This window comes from Nerophis lumbriciformis, linkage group LG04 (genome assembly GCF_033978685.3).
Source record: "Nerophis lumbriciformis linkage group LG04, RoL_Nlum_v2.1, whole genome shotgun sequence".
NCBI classification, from domain to species: Eukaryota; Metazoa; Chordata; class Actinopteri; order Syngnathiformes; family Syngnathidae; genus Nerophis; species Nerophis lumbriciformis.
Window position 1 is genome coordinate 6818169 of NC_084551.2, and position 17717 is coordinate 6835885.

The 17717-nt window shown below is 42.7% G+C and overlaps 1 protein-coding gene across 1 annotated transcript; it reads left to right on the forward strand.

Moving 5' to 3' along the window:
• The first annotated feature begins 523 nt into the window (after positions 1 to 523).
• gstk1 (glutathione S-transferase kappa 1) lies at positions 524 to 17587 on the forward strand. The gene is made up of 7 exons (XM_061948351.2): positions 524 to 851; positions 920 to 1001; positions 1076 to 1204; positions 8271 to 8416; positions 8503 to 8619; positions 8720 to 8813; positions 17395 to 17587. Exons 1-7 carry the CDS (start codon positions 783 to 785, stop codon positions 17442 to 17444), a joined length of 687 nt encoding a protein of 228 aa, XP_061804335.2. The 5' UTR covers positions 524 to 782; the 3' UTR covers positions 17445 to 17587.
• Positions 17588 to 17717: the final 130 nt, after the last annotated feature.

Genomic DNA, 17717 nt, shown 5'->3' on the forward strand with positions numbered 1-17717 from the left:
GACTGGACTCTCACAATATTATGTCAGACCCACTCGACATCCATTGCATTCGGTCTCCCCTAGAGGGGGGGGGGGGGGGGGGTTACCCACATATGCGGTCCTCTCCAAGGTTTCTCATAGTCATTCACATCGACGTCCCACTGGGGTGAGTTTTTCCTTGCCCTTATGTGGGCTTTGTACCGAGGATGTCGTTGTGGCTTGTGCAGCCCTTTGAGACACTTGTGATTTAGGGCTATATAAATAAACATTGATTGACATTGATTGCTAATCTTAATTTCCCCTCCGGGATTAATAAAGTACTTCTGATTCTGATTTATAAAGAGTACATTTGTTTATTCCCAGTACCCAATATTATTAATATTTTCAGTGCTCTTTTTTTAATGTGTATACCTTTTGTAACTTTTTCAATGCTATTGTAAAGAATATCATGACGATCGCAGCACTGGGCTTGTTTATGGTATTCTGCATGCATTTACACGTCTAATCCTGTAGGTGTCAGTAAATAACTTTATACTGTGTTACCACGCTTATATAACAGTAGAAGAAAAGTGTCGCTAATTAGTTTTGACGCGAGCACCTTCAACATTATCAAAAGACTATAAACCTTGCTTTTATTCGGAATATAATTTAATTTATCGTGTTTTGACACCGTTTTGTTGCGGTAACATTGATTAAAAAAACGCCTCTTTCGACGCCGTCCGTAGCAATACGTGTTTACGGATTGAACTTTGACACACTGGGCAGGTTGCGGTTACTAAGTTTGATTTGTTTGAAGTGAAAAGATGTCGTCCAAAAGGGTGGTGGAGTTGTTCTACGACGTGGTGTCTCCATACTCCTGGCTCGCCTTTGAAGTTTGTATTGGCATGTTCGACACATTGTTGACAATAAAAACGGAGAGTAAAGTCAATTGGTGTTGCAGGTCATGTGTCGCTACAGAACTGTGTGGAATATTGACCTCAAACTGCGACCTGCGTTCCTGGGTGGAGTCATGCAAGCTTCTGGTAAATTTCATAATTTATATGCCACCTATGTCTCATATACATTTATGTAAATCCTATGTCTCTCTTCATAATAGGCAACAAACCGCCTGGTCTGGTTCCGAACAAGTTCGCTTTCATGAACAACGACCTGAGGCGATTGGCAAAGTATTTTAATGTCCCCTTGCAAACTCCTGCAGACCCCTTCGAAGCCATATTTAATAAAGGTAACACTAGGCAGCATGCATGAATTGATTAACGTGGACCCCGACTTTAAACAAGTTGAAAAACTTATTCGGGTGTTACCATTTAGTGGTCAATTGTACGGAATATGTACTGTACTGTGCAATCTACTAATAAAAGTTTCAATCAATCAATCAAAGCAAGCATGTGGAGGCAGTTTGCAAGGTGCAGCCTAGCCTTTGCATGCAAAAGTTACACAAGTATCTTAAAAGGAGGCTTTGGTGTCGATAAAACAGCCAGTGTTGGGTTAGTTACTGAAAACCAGAGGTGGGTAGAGTAGCCAGAAATTGTACTCAAGTAAGAGTACTGTTACTTTAGAGATTTATTACTCAAGTAAAAGTAAGGAGTAGTCACCCAAATATTTACTTGAGTAAAAGTAAAAAGTATGTTGTAAAAAAAACTACTCAAGTACTGAGTAACTGATGAATAACATACACACACATATCATATATATATATATATATATATATATATATATATATATATATATACACACACACACACACACACATATATACATATATATACACACACACACATATATATATATATATATATACACACATACATTGATATATACAGTATATAATTTATATTAATTTTTTTTGCCGTTTTTGTTTACATGTTAATAGTGTTTTAATGAATATACATGCATGTTTAACACATATAGATTCCTTTCTTTCATGAAGACAAGAATATAAGTTGGTTCTGATTCTGATGACTTGCATTGATTGTAATCAGACAGTAGTGATGACAACCGTCCACGTTTTCAAATGGAGGAGAAGAAAAGTTCCTCCTTTCTCTCTAATACCACATGAAAGTGGTTGGTTTTTGGCATCTTATATGTCCAGCTTCCATATTCGTTTTTATACACTTTACAATAAATACATTGGCGGCAAACTCCGTAGCTTGCTAGCTTGTTTGCGCAGGCTTTCGGAGACTCTTATTTTGAAAGCGCAGGCGCGATGGAGCGGCACTTTTATTGTGAAGACATATTCCGTACAATTGACCACTAAATGGTAACACCCCAATAAGTTTTTCAACTTGTTTAAGTCAGGTCATGTGACCCCTGGCTCTGTTTGATTGGTCCAACGTCACCAGTGACTGCATCTGATTGGTGGAACGGAGTGAACGTCACCAGTGACTGTATTTGTTGAAACGCAGGCACTAAGAAAGGTCTGTCTGACAGACCAAAACAAACAAAGCGTGCATTAACAGATCGATAAAAATTAGTAGCGAGTAGCGAGCTGAATGTAGATAAAAGTAGCGGAGTAAAAGTAGCGTTTCTTCTCTATAAATATACTCAAGTAAAAGTAAAAGTATGTTGCATTAAAACTACTCTTAGAAGTACAATTTATCCCAAAAGTTACTCAAGTAGATGTAACGGAGTAAATGTAGCGCGTTACTACCCACCTCTGCTGAAAACCAGAAACTAGTTACAGTTACTAGTTACTTTATTTCAAAAGTAACTCAGTTACTAACTCAGTTACTTAAACCAAAAAGTAATGCGTTACTGTGAAAAGTAACTATTTAGTTACTTATATATTTTTTTTTTTAAATTTTAAGGCCCCATTTAATGCCCTTTTAGCCTTCATTTTAGTACTGTTATTGCACTGGAGAATAATACAATCTGTTGATCAACTTGACATGCATTTGCATCACTGAACTCTGCTAAGCAATGTGCTCTACATACAACACACAAAGACAAAGATATGTTTTAAAGGGCCAATTTGTTTCAGACTTGAACAAATTGACAAAACTATTTTAAATAGCTGCAACTTAACATACATAAGTAACAAACAGCATAATAACAACATAGCTGTAAAACAAGAAAGGCACACACTACATACATAAAGCCTAACCAGGCGTTTTCTCAAGGAATTCTGAAATAAAATCATGTCTGAAGCCCAGAACACTCTACACATTTCCCCACTTAGTTTAGAGAAAAGGAAATATTAGCCTGGCCCACTAGTATCCCTCTTTAGGTTTGTGAACTTTATAGTCTAAACATTTAGAGTGATGTGATAATCAAACACTCTAAAAGTCTAAAATGAAAGAGTATATAAGAGAATTGACAGAGTGTGTGTACCTTCAGTGTGCAGTGCCTCATTAAAATCCAGCCGCTGTTGGAGGTGGAGGTGAAGTGTGTCTCTCTTTACTAGCTTCGTCGAAGCATGTTGTTTTTGTAGCTGTTTCAGCATATTTGAAACTTATATTCAACTAAAATGTTCTTTTCTTTGTGGTCGATAAAAGAAACGTACTGAAAATATCTCCATTTTAAGAAACTCGGCTTCGGGGTTCGCCATGACGTCTTGATAGTAGACACAGACACGCCCCCTCCCACGCACACACACACACACGTACACACAGACAGCGCGCGGCGCGCCTCTTTTTTGTCGCCTCTTCAGCAGCGCTGCAACACTCAGATCTTCTCAGTTTCTAGCCGATACTACATAAAAAATAACGCAAAATAACGCAGTAACGCATCATGTAGTAACGGTAACGGAGTTACTGAATATAAAAAATAACGCGTTAGATTACTAGTTACCGCCGATAGTAACGGCGTTACAGTAACGCGTTACTTTGTAATGCGTTAGTCCCAACACTGAAAACAGCCTATGATCTCGCAAATAATCGTATGAAGGGGACTCATTTAATGAATGTAATTACCCGAGAGGGACAAGCGGTAGAAATTGTATGGATGGATTAATTATATTTACTTTTATTATTAATTAATTAACGTTTCACTCAGGATCTTTCTGTGTGGAGTTTGCATGTTCTCCCCGAGACTGCGTGGGTTCCCTCCGGGTACTCCGGCTTCCTCCAACCTCCAAAGACATGTACGCGGGGAGCCAATTGGCAACACTAAATTGGCCCTAGTGTGTGAATGTGAGTGTGAATGTTGTCTGTCTATCTGTGTTGGCCCTGCGATGAGGTGGCGACTTGTCCAGGGTGTACCCCGCCTTCCGCCCGATTGTAGCTGAGATAGGCCCCAGCGCCCCCCGCAACCCCGAAAGGAATAAGCGGTAGAAAATGGATGGATGGATGGAAATTGGCCCTAGTGTGTGAATGTGAGTGTGCATGTTGTCTGTCTATCTGTGTTGGCCCTGCTATGACGTGGCGACTTGTCCAGGGTGTACCCCGCCTTCCGCCCGATTGTAGCTGAGATAGGCTCCAGCGCCCCCCGAAAGGAATAAGCGGTAGAAAATGGATGGATGGATGGGCAGAGTTTCTAGGTGCAGTCAGGGCGTTGATGGGATCCGGTTTGGTGGCTGCAGGATTAGGTCTCTGCTTTTTGCATATGATGTGGTCCTGATGGCTTCATCTGGCCAGGATCTTCAGCTCTCACTGGATCGGTTCGCAGCTGAGTGTGAAGCGACTGGGATGGGAACCAGCACCTCCAAGTCCGAGTCCATGGTTCTCGCCCAGAAAAGGGTGGAGTGCCATCTCCGGGTTGGGGGAGGAGATCCTGCCCCAAGTGGAGGAGTTCAAGTACCTCAGAGTCTTGTTCACGAGTGAGGGAAGAGTGGATCGTGAGATCGACAGGCGGATCGGTGCGGAGTCTTCAGTAATGCGGACGCTGTATCGATCCGTTGTGGTGAAGAAGGAGCTGAGCCGGAAGGCAAAGCTCTCAATTTACCGGTCGATTCACGTTCCCATCCTCACGTATGGTCATGAGCTTTGGGTTATGACCGAAAAGACAAGATCACAGATACAAGCAGCCAAAATTAGTTTCCTCCGCCGGGTGGCGGGGCTCTCCCTTACAGAGAGAGTGAGTAGCTCTGTCATCCGGGAGGAGCTCAAAGTAAAGTCGCTGCTCCTCCACATCGAGAGGAGCCAGATGAGGTGGTTCGGGCATCTGGTCAGGATGCCACCCGAACGCCTCCCTGCGAGGTGTTTCGGGCACGTCCAACCCGTAGGAGGCCACGGGGAAGACCCAGGACACGTTGGGAAGACTGTCTCCCGGCTGGCCTGGGAACGCCTCGGTATCCCCTAGGAGGAGCTGGACAAAGTGGCTAGGGAGAGGGAATCTAGGGCTTACCTGCTTAGGCTGCTGCCCCCGTGACCCGACCTCGGATAAGCGGAAGAAGATGGATGGATTAATTAGGCGAATTACAGATTTATATACGTTTTCAAGCAATTATATGCAGTAAATGCATACATTTTTTTATAGATATTTATTTTTTGTTTCCTTTAAAATCAAAATATCCAATCCAGTTTCACAAAGTGCTGCACAGAAGTTGAGACATACAAATTAGGAGAGTCAGTAATATAAAACATTTAACTGTAAGAGAATAAATACATACAATACATCAGAGAAAATAAAATGGACTAAACTCACATGCTGGTTTAAAAGCCAAAGAGTAAAAATATGTTGTAAGACGTGATTTAAAACTCATTAAAGAGGGAGCCGTCCGAATAGAAAGAGGGATATTGTTCCAAAGTTTTGGAGCCACAGCATAGGAGAGTATTTTGACATCTCCTTTTTTAAATAAAAGCTGTATCAAGAAATAGTCTTCAATGTAGGCTTTTCTGTATATAATTAAGATATTTCAATGTCGTATTTTAATTATTTTGACAATAACTACAAATATTGTATATAAAGTGTAGTTGATATATGTATATTAAGTGTAGTTAATATATGTATGTAATTTTCGAAGTTTATATTATTGGTATAATACTTCAAAAACAAAATCTCATTAAATTATTTGACGGCATTTTGTTGTCACTTAAAATAAACAGTTTCTTTAAATAGGGTTTGTTAAAAAAAATAAAATTAAAACATATTTACAAGTTAAGAAATTGTACAAGAGAATATATATATATACCTATGGTCATGAGCTTTGGGTTATGACCGAAAGGACAAGATCACGGGTACAAGCGGCCGAAATGAGTTTCCTCCGCCGAGTGGCAGGGCCCTCCCTTAGAGATAGGGTGAGAAGCTCTGTCTTCCGGGGGGAGCTCAAAGTAAAGCCGCTGCTCCTCCACATCGAGAGGAGCCAGATGAGGTGGTTCGGGCATCTGGTCAGGATGCCACCCGATCGCCTCCCTCGGGAGGTGTTTAGGGCACGTCCGACCGGTAGGACGCCACGGGGAAGACCCAGGACACGCTGGGAAGACTATGTCTCCCGGCTGGCCTGGGAACGCCTCGGGATCCCCCGGGAGGAGCTGGACGAAGTGGCTGGGGAGAGGGAAGTCTGGGCTTCCCTGCTTAGGCTGCTGCCCCCGCGACCCGACCTCGGATAAGCGGAAGAAGATGGATGGATGGATGGATATATATATATATATATATATATATATACATACAGGTAAAAGCCAGTAAATTAGAATATTTTGAAAAACTTGATTTATTTCAGTAATTGCATTCAAAAGGTGTAACTTGTACATTATATTTATTCATTGCACACAGACTGATGCATTCAAATGTTTATTTCATTTAATTTTGATGATTTGAAGTGGCAACAAATGAAAATCCAAAATTCCGTGTGTCACAAAATTAGAATATTACTTAAGGCTAATACAAAAAAGGGATTTTTAGAAATGTTGGCCAACTGAAAAGTATGAAAATGAAAAATATGAGCATGTACAATACTCAATACTTGGTTGGAGCTCCTTTTGCCTCAATTACTGCGTTAATGCGGCTTGGCATGGAGTCGATGAGTTTCTGGCACTGCTCAGGTGTTATGAGAGCCCAGGTTGCTCTGATAGTGGCCTTCAACTCTTCTGCGTTTTTGGGTCTGGCATTCTGCATCTTCCTTTTCACAATACCCCACAGATTTTCTATGGGGCTAAGGTCAGGGGAGTTGGCGGGCCAATTTAGAACAGAAATACCATGGTCCGTAAACCAGGCACGGGTAGATTTTGCGCTGTGTGCAGGCGCCAAGTCCTGTTGGAACTTGAAATCTCCATCTCCATAGAGCAGGTCAGCAGCAGGAAGCATGAAGTGCTCTAAAACTTGCTGGTAGACTGCTGCGTTGACCCTGGATCTCAGGAAACAGAGTGGACCGACACCAGCAGATGACATGGCACCCCAAACCATCACTGATGGTGGAAACTTTACACTAGACTTCAGGCAACGTGGATCCTGTGCCTCTCCTGTCTTCCTCCAGACTCTGGGACCTCGATTTCCAAAGGAAATGCAAAATTTGCATCGTTGGGTGATGGTTTGGGGTGCCATGTCATCTGCTGGTGTCGGTCCACTCTGTTTCCTGAGATCCAGGGTCAACGCAGCCGTCTACCAGCAAGTTTTAGAGCACTTCATGCTTCCTGCTGCTGACCTGCTCTATGGAGATGGAGATTTCAAGTTCCAACAGGACTTGGCGCCTGCACACAGCGCAAAATCTACCCGTGCCTGGTTTACGGACCATGGTATTTCTGTTCTAAATTGGCCCGCCAACTCCCCTGACCTTAGCCCCATAGAAAATCTGTGGGGTATTGTGAAAAGGAAGATGCAGAATGCCAGACCCAAAAACGCAGAAGAGTTGAAGGCCACTATCAGAGCAACCTGGGCTCTCATAACACCTGAGCAGTGCCAGAAACTCATCGACTCCATGCCACGCCGCATTAACGCAGTAATTGAGGCAAAAGGAGCTCCAACCAAGTATTGAGTATTGTACATGCTCATATTTTTCATTCTCATACTTTTCAGTTGACCAACATTTCTAAAAATCCCTTTTTTGTATTAGCCTTAAGTAATATTCTAATTTTGTGACACACGGAATTTTGGATTTTCATTTGTTGCCACTTCAAATCATCAAAATTAAATGAAATAAACATTTGAATGCATCAGTCTGTGTGCAATGAATAAATATAATGTACAAGTTACACCTTTTGAATGCAATAACTGAAATAAATCAAGTTTTTCAAAATATTCTAATTTACTGGCTTTTACCTGTGTGTATATATATATTATTCTGCATTATTTCATTAACATTTTTTTGTTGTTTCCTTTATTAAGGTAAAATCTACAGTACTGTATGAAGGAAGGAAACCTGTAATTATATTACATTAATGCACGTTATGTGATAGATGGTTGCTGTTTACTTACAGGTTCTTTGACTGCAATGCGCTTTGTGCAAGCAGTGCAGGCAAAAGAGACTGGTGGAAACCAACATGTGGAGAAGGTGTCAAGAGAGCTCTGGAAAAGAATTTGGAGTGAAGACAAAGACATCACTGAGCCTGCATCACTGGCTGAGGTAGCCGCTCATTCACATGTTATGTTGATAACCATAAACTATTATAAATGACATAAAATACTATAAATTACATAACTTGCTACCAGGCGGCACAGAGAGCCGGCTTAAGCAGCAGCCAAATTGAGGAGGCGCAAAAGCTGTGCACCACCCAGGACATCAAAGACAAGCTGAAGAGCACCACGCAGGCCGCGATGGATTATGGGGTCAGTTGTCCTCATCTATCTTCTTTTTACACATTCAGCAAGAGACTGTCTAAACCTGATGGTAACATCAACATGTTCCTCCCATCCATGCTCTCCTCAGTCGTTTGGCTTCCCCATGCTGGTGTGTCACATCGACGGGAAAACTGAAATGTTTTTTGGATCTGACAGATTTGAGCTGATGGCCCACTGCCTTGGTAAGACACTTTTTATTCATAGGGAATTTGTGTGATGTACAGTATCTCTGTATCTTCTCAATGGACAGTACTAGAAAGTAAACTTTGATGTAGTAGTTTAATAATAATGATTTATCCATCCATCCATTTTCTACCGCTTATTCCCTTCGGGGTCGCGGGGGGCGCTGGAGCCTATCTCAGCTACAATCGGGCGGAAGGCGGCGTACACCCTGGACAAGTCGCCACCTCATCACATAATTAGCTTTATTGTTTTTGAGCAGAGATTTGTCTTGGACATCAAGACACAACGTTATACATACATACATACATACATATATACAGTTCATCCGACAATACAGTGACAACAGTGCGCAGGTATATCAGTTAGTTATGAGATCACACATTACACTCCCCCTGTATTGCACATCTCCCGTATTGCACTATCCCAATATTGCACTTCTTATTATTGCATCCGGTTATTACAGTAGTTTTCTGTTAAGTGCTTTGATTGCCAGTGGGACAAAGGAAAATCTATACCTGTTGCGTTTGTATGTTGCTGTTCTGTACCGTTTACCATTTGGCATCAACACAATTTCACTATGAAGTATGTGGTGTGGGTCACAGCTGATTTTAAGACCCTGCTTCCTCACAGACTTGTTGAATATTTCTTGAAGGCATGCCAATTATTTTACCAGCCCTCTTGATAAGGTTTTGAAGTTGGGTTTTGAGTTTGACAGACAGATTTCCAAACCATGTGGAGATGCCATAACGGATGACAGATTCAATGTTTGCCTTATAAAACGACAACATGATATTGCTTGCCACACCGTGGACCATGAGCCTCCTGAGAAGGTGAAGGCGCTGGTTAGCAAACAGTCAATTTGGATGGCCCAAGTTAACTGGGAATCAAAACAAATACCCAGGTACTTATAGGAGGACACCTGCTCTACTCTTTCCCCATGGATAATGATCGGGCTGTGATAACCTACAGATTTGGGATCAAAAACCACTTCCTTTTGTTTTTTTAACATTTAAAATATGATTTTTCTCCTCACACCACCTCACAGCCCCTTCTATCTCTTGTTTGTATGAGTCGATGCTGGAGGATAACTTAAGCTTTGTTAATCATTTGGGCTTTGGTTCGGGCTTTGTCAGTAAACTAAGGATGACTGTGTCATCTGAAAATTTGATTACCGTATTTTCCGCACTATACGGCGCACCGGATTATAAGGCGCACCTTCAATGAATGGCATACCTGCCAACTACTCCGGTTTTCCCGTAATTAGTACGGTTTTCATCAACCTATTCCGGGTTACGGTTGCAGTGATAAAAAATACGGTTTTTCATTAATTAAAACATTTTTTTTTTAAAAGTTTTATTCACGAAATCGCGTAACAACAATGACAATCGACACTGCTTCCCGTAACTTCCTATCGAGTCATTCCGAATGCCATGCGCGAGGCTATTTATAGCACCACTGCCAAGCACGAGGCACCTGTTGCCATTGTTTCCAAACGAGCGAACGATCATGGAATCAGCCGGAGAAAAATCGCAAACGAGTCTTAAACCGAAAAGAAAACTGCAGTCATTCCGTGAAGAATATTCAAAAGCCTATCCGGGAATAATTATCCGTTCCAAAAAGGGTGAAAACCACGCGAATTGCACCTTGTGTAGACAAGATTTTTCGATCGTACACGGAGGAATTAGCGATGTAAAAGACCACGTTGGGACAAAAAAACACAAGTCTAATGCCGTTGCTAGCGATACAAGTGGAAAACTTTCAACGTTTTTCGGATTTTAGCCACAAAAAGGTAATGACACCAATGTTATCTATTGGAATTGTTTAGTACTGTTATACTGTTAAAAGTGTTTATACTGTTTATGCTTTCAAGTCCAAGTTGAAGAAATCTTGTTAAATGTTGACAGCATAACTACCAAAATACAGAAGTATGTCCTTAATATTTTTGCAGTGCTATTTATGTTGAAAAGTTAAAATGATTACATTAGAGATGTGATGTGCCACTTTTCAAGTGTCTGATGGCTTAAATGAATTTTCATTAATTTTTCATATTTTGAATTCTTTTGAAAGGCTTACAAAAAAACTACATTTGAATTGTAATTCCATGCTATTGACAGGACTATTAATTTTAATGAAGTTAGCTTACCATGTTTACAGTATGATAATTGTGATAGAAATGTGAATTTTAGGCACAGAATATTTTTTACAATTGAACAAGGCAGTAGATTATACAAACTTGGACAGAAAGTTAATAATGACACCAATTTCTTTTTAATGGAATTGTTTAGTACTGTTTTACCATTTGTTTACTGTAAAAAGTATTTATACTTTCAATTAACAAATTGAAGTCTTGTGAAAGGTTGACAGGATAACTGGCATTAACTGTCAAAATAATTTCAAACTATTGAAGTTAGTTTACAGAATAAACATGTCAATCAACCCATATGATTTTTGCTGTAATATTTTTGTTTTGAAAAGTCACTGTGACTGATAGAAAAGTGATGGTTTTAGCAACATTTTAACCTGTCTGAATGCTAATAATCATTTTGCGTCGGCGAAGCCCCCCTGAACCCCCCACCAGGACTTTGTCCTGGACCTACCTACTTTGTCCTGGATCCATTCATCTACACCGATAACCCACTTTATTTTATTGCTTCAAATCAAACATCAATAAATCACAAGGAAAAAGGATTGAGTTGTCCCTTTTGAGTCCTTCCTGAGTCCAACTGGCCCTTTCAAGTTCGGGCACGGCTGTGAAAAAACCTGGAGAACTTGACAGTTGATAACCACCAGCGTGGCAGTGAAGACGAGGATTAAAGGCCTGAAGTCAAAAAAGCTGCTGTCGCAAAGGGAGGTACTTGAAACTGCACCATGGCAAGCGAAGCTCTTGGGAAAACAGTCAAGCAACTGAAGCAAGAGAGGACCGTAGCCAAAAGTGTCTTCACCAAGCAAGCCAACTACCTCAGCAGGGCTGCAGATACCATGATAAAGCAGGAACTACAAGAGGAGTTCTGCAAACTTTCCCGTCTGGCGAGGGATGTCGGTGAGGCAAACGATGACTACGAGACCGGCCTACTGGTGGACATGGAAGCCCAGTCTGAGGAAGGTGATGAAGTGGAACTAAATATGCAGCAGCAAAAAGACATAGGAAAAACCACAGATGAGTGTGAAGCAAGACTGGATGAAGTCCGGAAAAAAGTTCAGCACAACCTTTGGTCCAGATATGGTGAGGGCGAAGTCAACTCTGCAATAAATGAGGCAGGGATCGCCAGTGAAGATGTCCGGAGAATGCCTGTGACTGCAATCAACAGAGACGGATATGAGCTGCAGTGGATTGGAGTGAAATCATTGGTCAAAGATGTAATCACAAGCATGACTGAGTGGGAAAGGTGGATTCCAGATGACCAAAAGCCAAGGCTGGAAGGCAGAGTTAAGGACCTGAGGGCACTCAGCAATGTCCTCGAGGCCAGAAGGGCCGAATTCCTAACGGCACAAAGAAGTGCAGAGGAAGGAAGAAGAGGAAGAGAACCCCAGCTCCAACCAACTCCACAGCCGGTGCTGAGAATCAAACCCACCAGTCTACCCAGGTTCTATGGATTCAAAAGGAACTTCCATCGATGGCGTAGTGACTGGGAGAAACTGCAAAGACAGGGAGAGCCGACCGGCTCCATTGAAGTGAAGAAGTTTCAGCTCCTGGACAGTGTTGATGAGCGGATAAGCAGAGAACTACGCCTGTCAACATACAATGATGCGGAAGACATGTTCAGAGTGCTTGAAAACAGGTATGGCAACAAAACCACAATTGCCTTAGAAATAGTTGAAGAACTGGAGAAGATTCCTGCTTTAAAGTCAAACCAGCCAAGGAAAGTGATTGACTTAATCCAAAAGGTGGAAAAGGCCCTGGATGACCTGACAGCGCTGGGAAACATCGGAGCCATCAACAACCCCCTTGTGATCAGGTCAATAGAGAGTAAGCTGCCAGACAACATAAAGAGGGACTGGCTCACATTAATGGTCAACCCAGGAAGCAAAGTGACGGCAGACAATCACTTCGACAGCCTCCTCAAATTCCTGAAGACCCAAGAAGAAATCCTGGAGAAGCTAGAGCAGCTTGGTGTAAGTGAAAGGTTTGAGAAGAAACCTACTTACATGGAAAAGAAGTTCGCCTCTACCAGATTCACAGGCAAAGCCGGATGCGTTGTCTGTGGAGATGAAAAGCACCAGGAGAAGCTCTTCTTTTGCAAGCGGTTCAAAGAACTGAAGCCTGGCGACAAAGTGAAAGCTGTGGAAAAGCTAGGAGCATGCAAAAGGTGCCTAAATTGTCATGAAGAGGAGGAGGAGTGTACGGATACTTACCTGTGCAGGAACAGGGACTGCAGAAATTCTTCAGGCCACCACTTCTTTCTTTGCCTAAAGGAAGACCCCAAAAGAAGAGAACCTGGGAAAGGAGGAAGACCCAACGTCAGACGACAAGCGCTCACCGAGGAGCAAGAAAAACTGATTTCTGAGCTCACCCCAGAGATGGCTGAAAATTTCAGGAAGGCATTCACCAATGTGGCTGTGAAGACCTACTGTGCTGGAAAGATCCAACCTGGAGTGATGGAGAAGACCTACTGTGCTGGAAAGATCCAACCTGGAGTGATGGATGCAAATACACGTGAGCTACCAGTAATTCTGATGCTGTTGGAAGTAACTAGCAATGCAGGACAGAAAATTGGAACTCTCATTGACCTGGCATCGGACACCAACTACATCACTCACAGAGCTGCCAGAAGACTCGACCTGCAAAATGAAAAGGTCACCCTTGTTGTCCAAGGAGTTGGAGTAATGACCATGACGGTAAAGACCAGAAGATATTTACTCAAGGTGAGTTGGGAAAGCCCATTAGGAATGACTGTTGGGGGAGCACATCCAAACCTCTTTGAAGAAGTGGATGTGGCTATGCATAGATCCAAAACACACTTTGCCCGGTCTATGAGAACTACAGCAGTGAAATATCAGGAAATTGCTGAAACCAAGATGACGACAGCTGGCAGAGAGTTCTTAAACTGGTGGAAATGGGAAAGCATTGGAGCTGCCTGTGAACCCAAGTGTGGGGGATGCCGATGCGGCAACTGTCAACCAGGAGGGAAAGAAATGACTATAAAGGAGGAAAAAGAGATGGAAATCATAAGGAAAGGCCTCACCTATGTCAAAGCAGATGCACATAGTGACGAACCACACTGGGACACGAAATATCCCTGGATTGAAGATCCAACCTCGCTGCCCAACAACAGGAGTGCAGTTCAGGCCACTTTCCTGCGAACAGAGAAGCAGCTCAAGAAAGAACCAGAGTGGCGAGTGGCATACACAGCTCAAGTCCATGAGATAGTAGCAAGGAAAGCGGCAAAGAGACCATTGCTGGCTGGCAAGGACCAGTGTGGTACGTCAGCCACTTGGTGGCACCAAACCCGCATTCAGTTACAACACCTGTGCGATTGGTATGGAACAGCAGCCAGAGGTTCCAAGGACGCAGCATGAATGATCTCCTGCTGAAAGGGCCTGATGTCCTCAATCCCATCCGAGCAGTTCTACTCAGGTTCAGAAGAGGAGTCCATGCTGCTCTTGGTGACATTAAAAAAATGTACAATTCTGTGTGGCTAGAAGACCTGGAGATGCACCTCCACAGATTCCTCTGGAGAGACACTGAGGATGGAGAAATTGAGGAATATGCCATCACCAGAGTCAACATCGGTGATCGACCAGCAGGGTGCATCGCACAACTCGCCATGAGAGAGACAGCCAAGCTGCCCAAGTTCGCTCACCTGAAAGAGGAATGTAGGATCGTGGAAGAGGACGCGTATGTTGATGATCTGTTGACATCCCATAATGACCTGGAACAGCTGGAGGAAAACACAAGAAGAGTGGAGGAAATCCTAAAGTCAGGCGGGTTCTTTCTCAAGCCTTGGGTCCGATCAGGCCAAAGTGGGAGGCGGGAGTCTGTACCAATAGAACCGAAATCCTCATCGGACAGGATCCTCATTCTCCCAAATCAGATGAGTGAAGATGAAAACAAAGCCCTTGGTGTTGGATACCTCGTTGGAAAAGACAGACTCTACCCCATGACCTCCATCAATTTCTCAAGAAGAAAGAAGAAGATGAGAATGGGCCAAAATCTCCTGGTGGGAGAGGTGAGAGAAAAAACTCCAGATCCACTGACAAGAAGACAACTGCTTAGCCAGGTAGCTAGCCTGTACGACCCAATAGGTCTTGTCACACCTGCTAAGCAGAAAGGTGCCATTCTTGTCAGGAAAGCTTTTCAAGAAGCAGCTGGAAGCAAAGCTCTGACCAGAGACACCTGGGACAAACCTTTGTCTGGAAAGTTGAGAGAAGAAGCCATCTCACTGTTTGAGGAATACACGCGCCTCAGCCAAATCACCTTCCACAGAAGCCTCACACCAGCAAATCGGATTGGGAATAACCTTCTCTGATGGAAGTGACAGAAGCTATGGAGCTGTGGTGTACCTCAGATGGGAGACTGAAGAAGGCATCCAAGTCAGACTGACAGAGTCCAAAGCCAAGCTCACACCCATCGACCAGAAAGGAGAGGCAGTGAAAGCTGAAATCTGTGGTGCTGTCTTTGCTACACGGCTCAGGAGGTATATTGAAAAACACAGTGGATGGAAATTGAATGTTGGCTCCATCTGCTGGACAGTCAAACTGTTCTGGGAGCAATCCAAAGAGAGAGCTATGGATATCAGACCTTCTTTGCAAACAGAGTTGGAGAGATCCAGAAGTCCACGTCTATTGAAGATTGGAGATGGATTCCAGGAGACCTGAATATCGCTGATCTCATAACAAGAGGAGCATCACCAGAGGACCTTAAAAAGGATTCTGTGTGGCAGGAGGGACCAGAGTTTCTAAAACATCCTGTGGATGAGTGGCCGACAAAGTCAGCCAAAGAGGTTGCTGCGAATGCCAAAGCGAGCATTGACAAGTTTCAAAGGAAGTCTTTCACAGCAGTGGTAACCAGAGCACAGGCAAAGAGAAACCAGGATGATGTCCCATCTATTATAGAAAAAACTCCAAAACCTACTCATGTCAGAAATGACCACAGTTCTTGTGAACAAGAGTCCAAGATCCAAGTCCGAAGACCACCTGCCGGTTCTGCTGTACAAAGAATCCTGGACATAAAGAAATTCAGCAGCCTGACCAAGCTGATCCGTGTCATTGCCTGGGTATGGAGAGCAGTCAGGAAGTGGCGAACTCGGATCAAACGCTCAGCTTCAAGTAAGCTAAAATATCAGGAAACATCACCACAAATGTACAAGCAAGCAGTACTCACTGCCATCGATTGTGAGATGTGCACATCAGGACTTTTCCCAGCTAACTAGTCTCCTCTGCAAAACCTGCTGAAAAAAAGGGAAAGCAGCACTCAAGTAAAATCCCGGCCACCATTCTTCACAGAGACGTCAGACGGATCATTGTTTTAATACCAGTTGAAGAACAAGAACAACATCATGCGAACTGAAGGTAAACTTGCCGGAACAGATGATGATGTGACCTCTTTGGGTTTAAAAAACCAAGAGGTCAAGTGGGAGGTGTCAAGTCAAAGTACAGAGCAGCACAAACACCACTGATTTGTAGAGCACACTCCAGGCCTGAAGGGGCAACAGTGAGAGCTGAGGGCTGAAAATCTCCACCTGCTTCCAACAGATTGGTTTGATTGAGTTAACCTGCTCAGAGCACATGCTCAAAATGTTTGAGCTTCAGTCAGTCACCCCTTTGACATGCTGCTAAGATGAAGGAAGACAGCTCCTGTTTGGACTCAGAAGACGCAACTGGTGAGGAAACCAAGGGAGAGAAGATAATTTCACTGGGGAGAATCTTTAAAGAAGATAATTCCACTGATGTTTACACAATTGTTTAAGTTGACTGAAAGTACATTTTAAAAAGTATCTGTGATGTTTAAGTGTATTCTTATAATTAGGATGGATTGTTTCAATTTAATTTCATTCATATTGTTGGAAATGTTTAAATTTATTCTTAAACCTAGACCCTGTCAGTGGAAATTAATTTGTTTGGATTGATTTAAAGGAAAGCAAAGCATGTATTATGATGTATGTTTATAAAATACTAATGTGTTGTTGTTTTTTTCTGTTTGGTTAAGGTTATCAACCTATTCAACCCCCACTAATTTACCAACAGCTATTCAACCCCCACTATTCTGCTATTCACCTATTCAGCTAATCTACTATTCAGCTATCCCAAGCTATTCAACTATTCCACTATTCGACTATTCATTCTGTTCATCCATTCATCTACACCGATAACCCACTTTATTTTATTGCTTCAAATCAAACATCAATAAATCACAAGGAAAAAGGATTGAGTTGTCCCTTTGAGTCCTTCCTGAGTCCAACTGGCCCTTTCAAGTTCGGGCACGGCTGTGAAAAAACCTGGAGAACTTGACATTGTCCCTTTAGAAGTATACAGTAATACAATTATTTCTGAAACGTAATGGCTGTACCGGTACTCACTTTTGTGCGATGTCAGCCGATTTGTCCGAAGTTGTCGCTAATTGGCTGTTGTGTTTTTATTTAGGTGAGAAATGGCTCGGACCTCAGCCTCAAACGTCACCTGCCAAACTGTGAGACGAATGAACAATAATGTGGTTATGGCACACTTTACTACACACTTTCAACCACAATAGCCATGATTGTAATAACTGCTTTTAATCCACTGTATGAAATAGTACGCATATTGCTGTTGAATAAATGGCTCATGACGAGGCAAAGGTCACTTATTTTGTTTGTAGAGTGCAAAGACGAGGCTTATCACCGATTGAATCCTCCCGAGACGGCAGAGCTTGTCGTACGGGTTCCAGCGGCCTGACGTACATTTCACAAAAGGCTCAAAACGATGAG

What these genes read in the sequence shown, in the direction of transcription:
- gstk1 (XM_061948351.2), top strand. Translation starts at nt 783, where the DNA reads ATGTCGTCCAAAAGGGTGGTGGAGTTGTTCTACGACGTGGTGTCTCCA. An exon ending in TGGAGTCATGCAAGCTTCTG is followed by an intron (nt 1,002 to 1,075) that starts GTAAATTTCATA and finishes TCTTCATAATAG; the next exon opens with GCAACAAACCGCCTGGTCTG. An exon ending in CGAAGCCATATTTAATAAAG is followed by an intron (nt 1,205 to 8,270) that starts GTAACACTAGGC and finishes GTTTACTTACAG; the next exon opens with GTTCTTTGACTGCAATGCGC.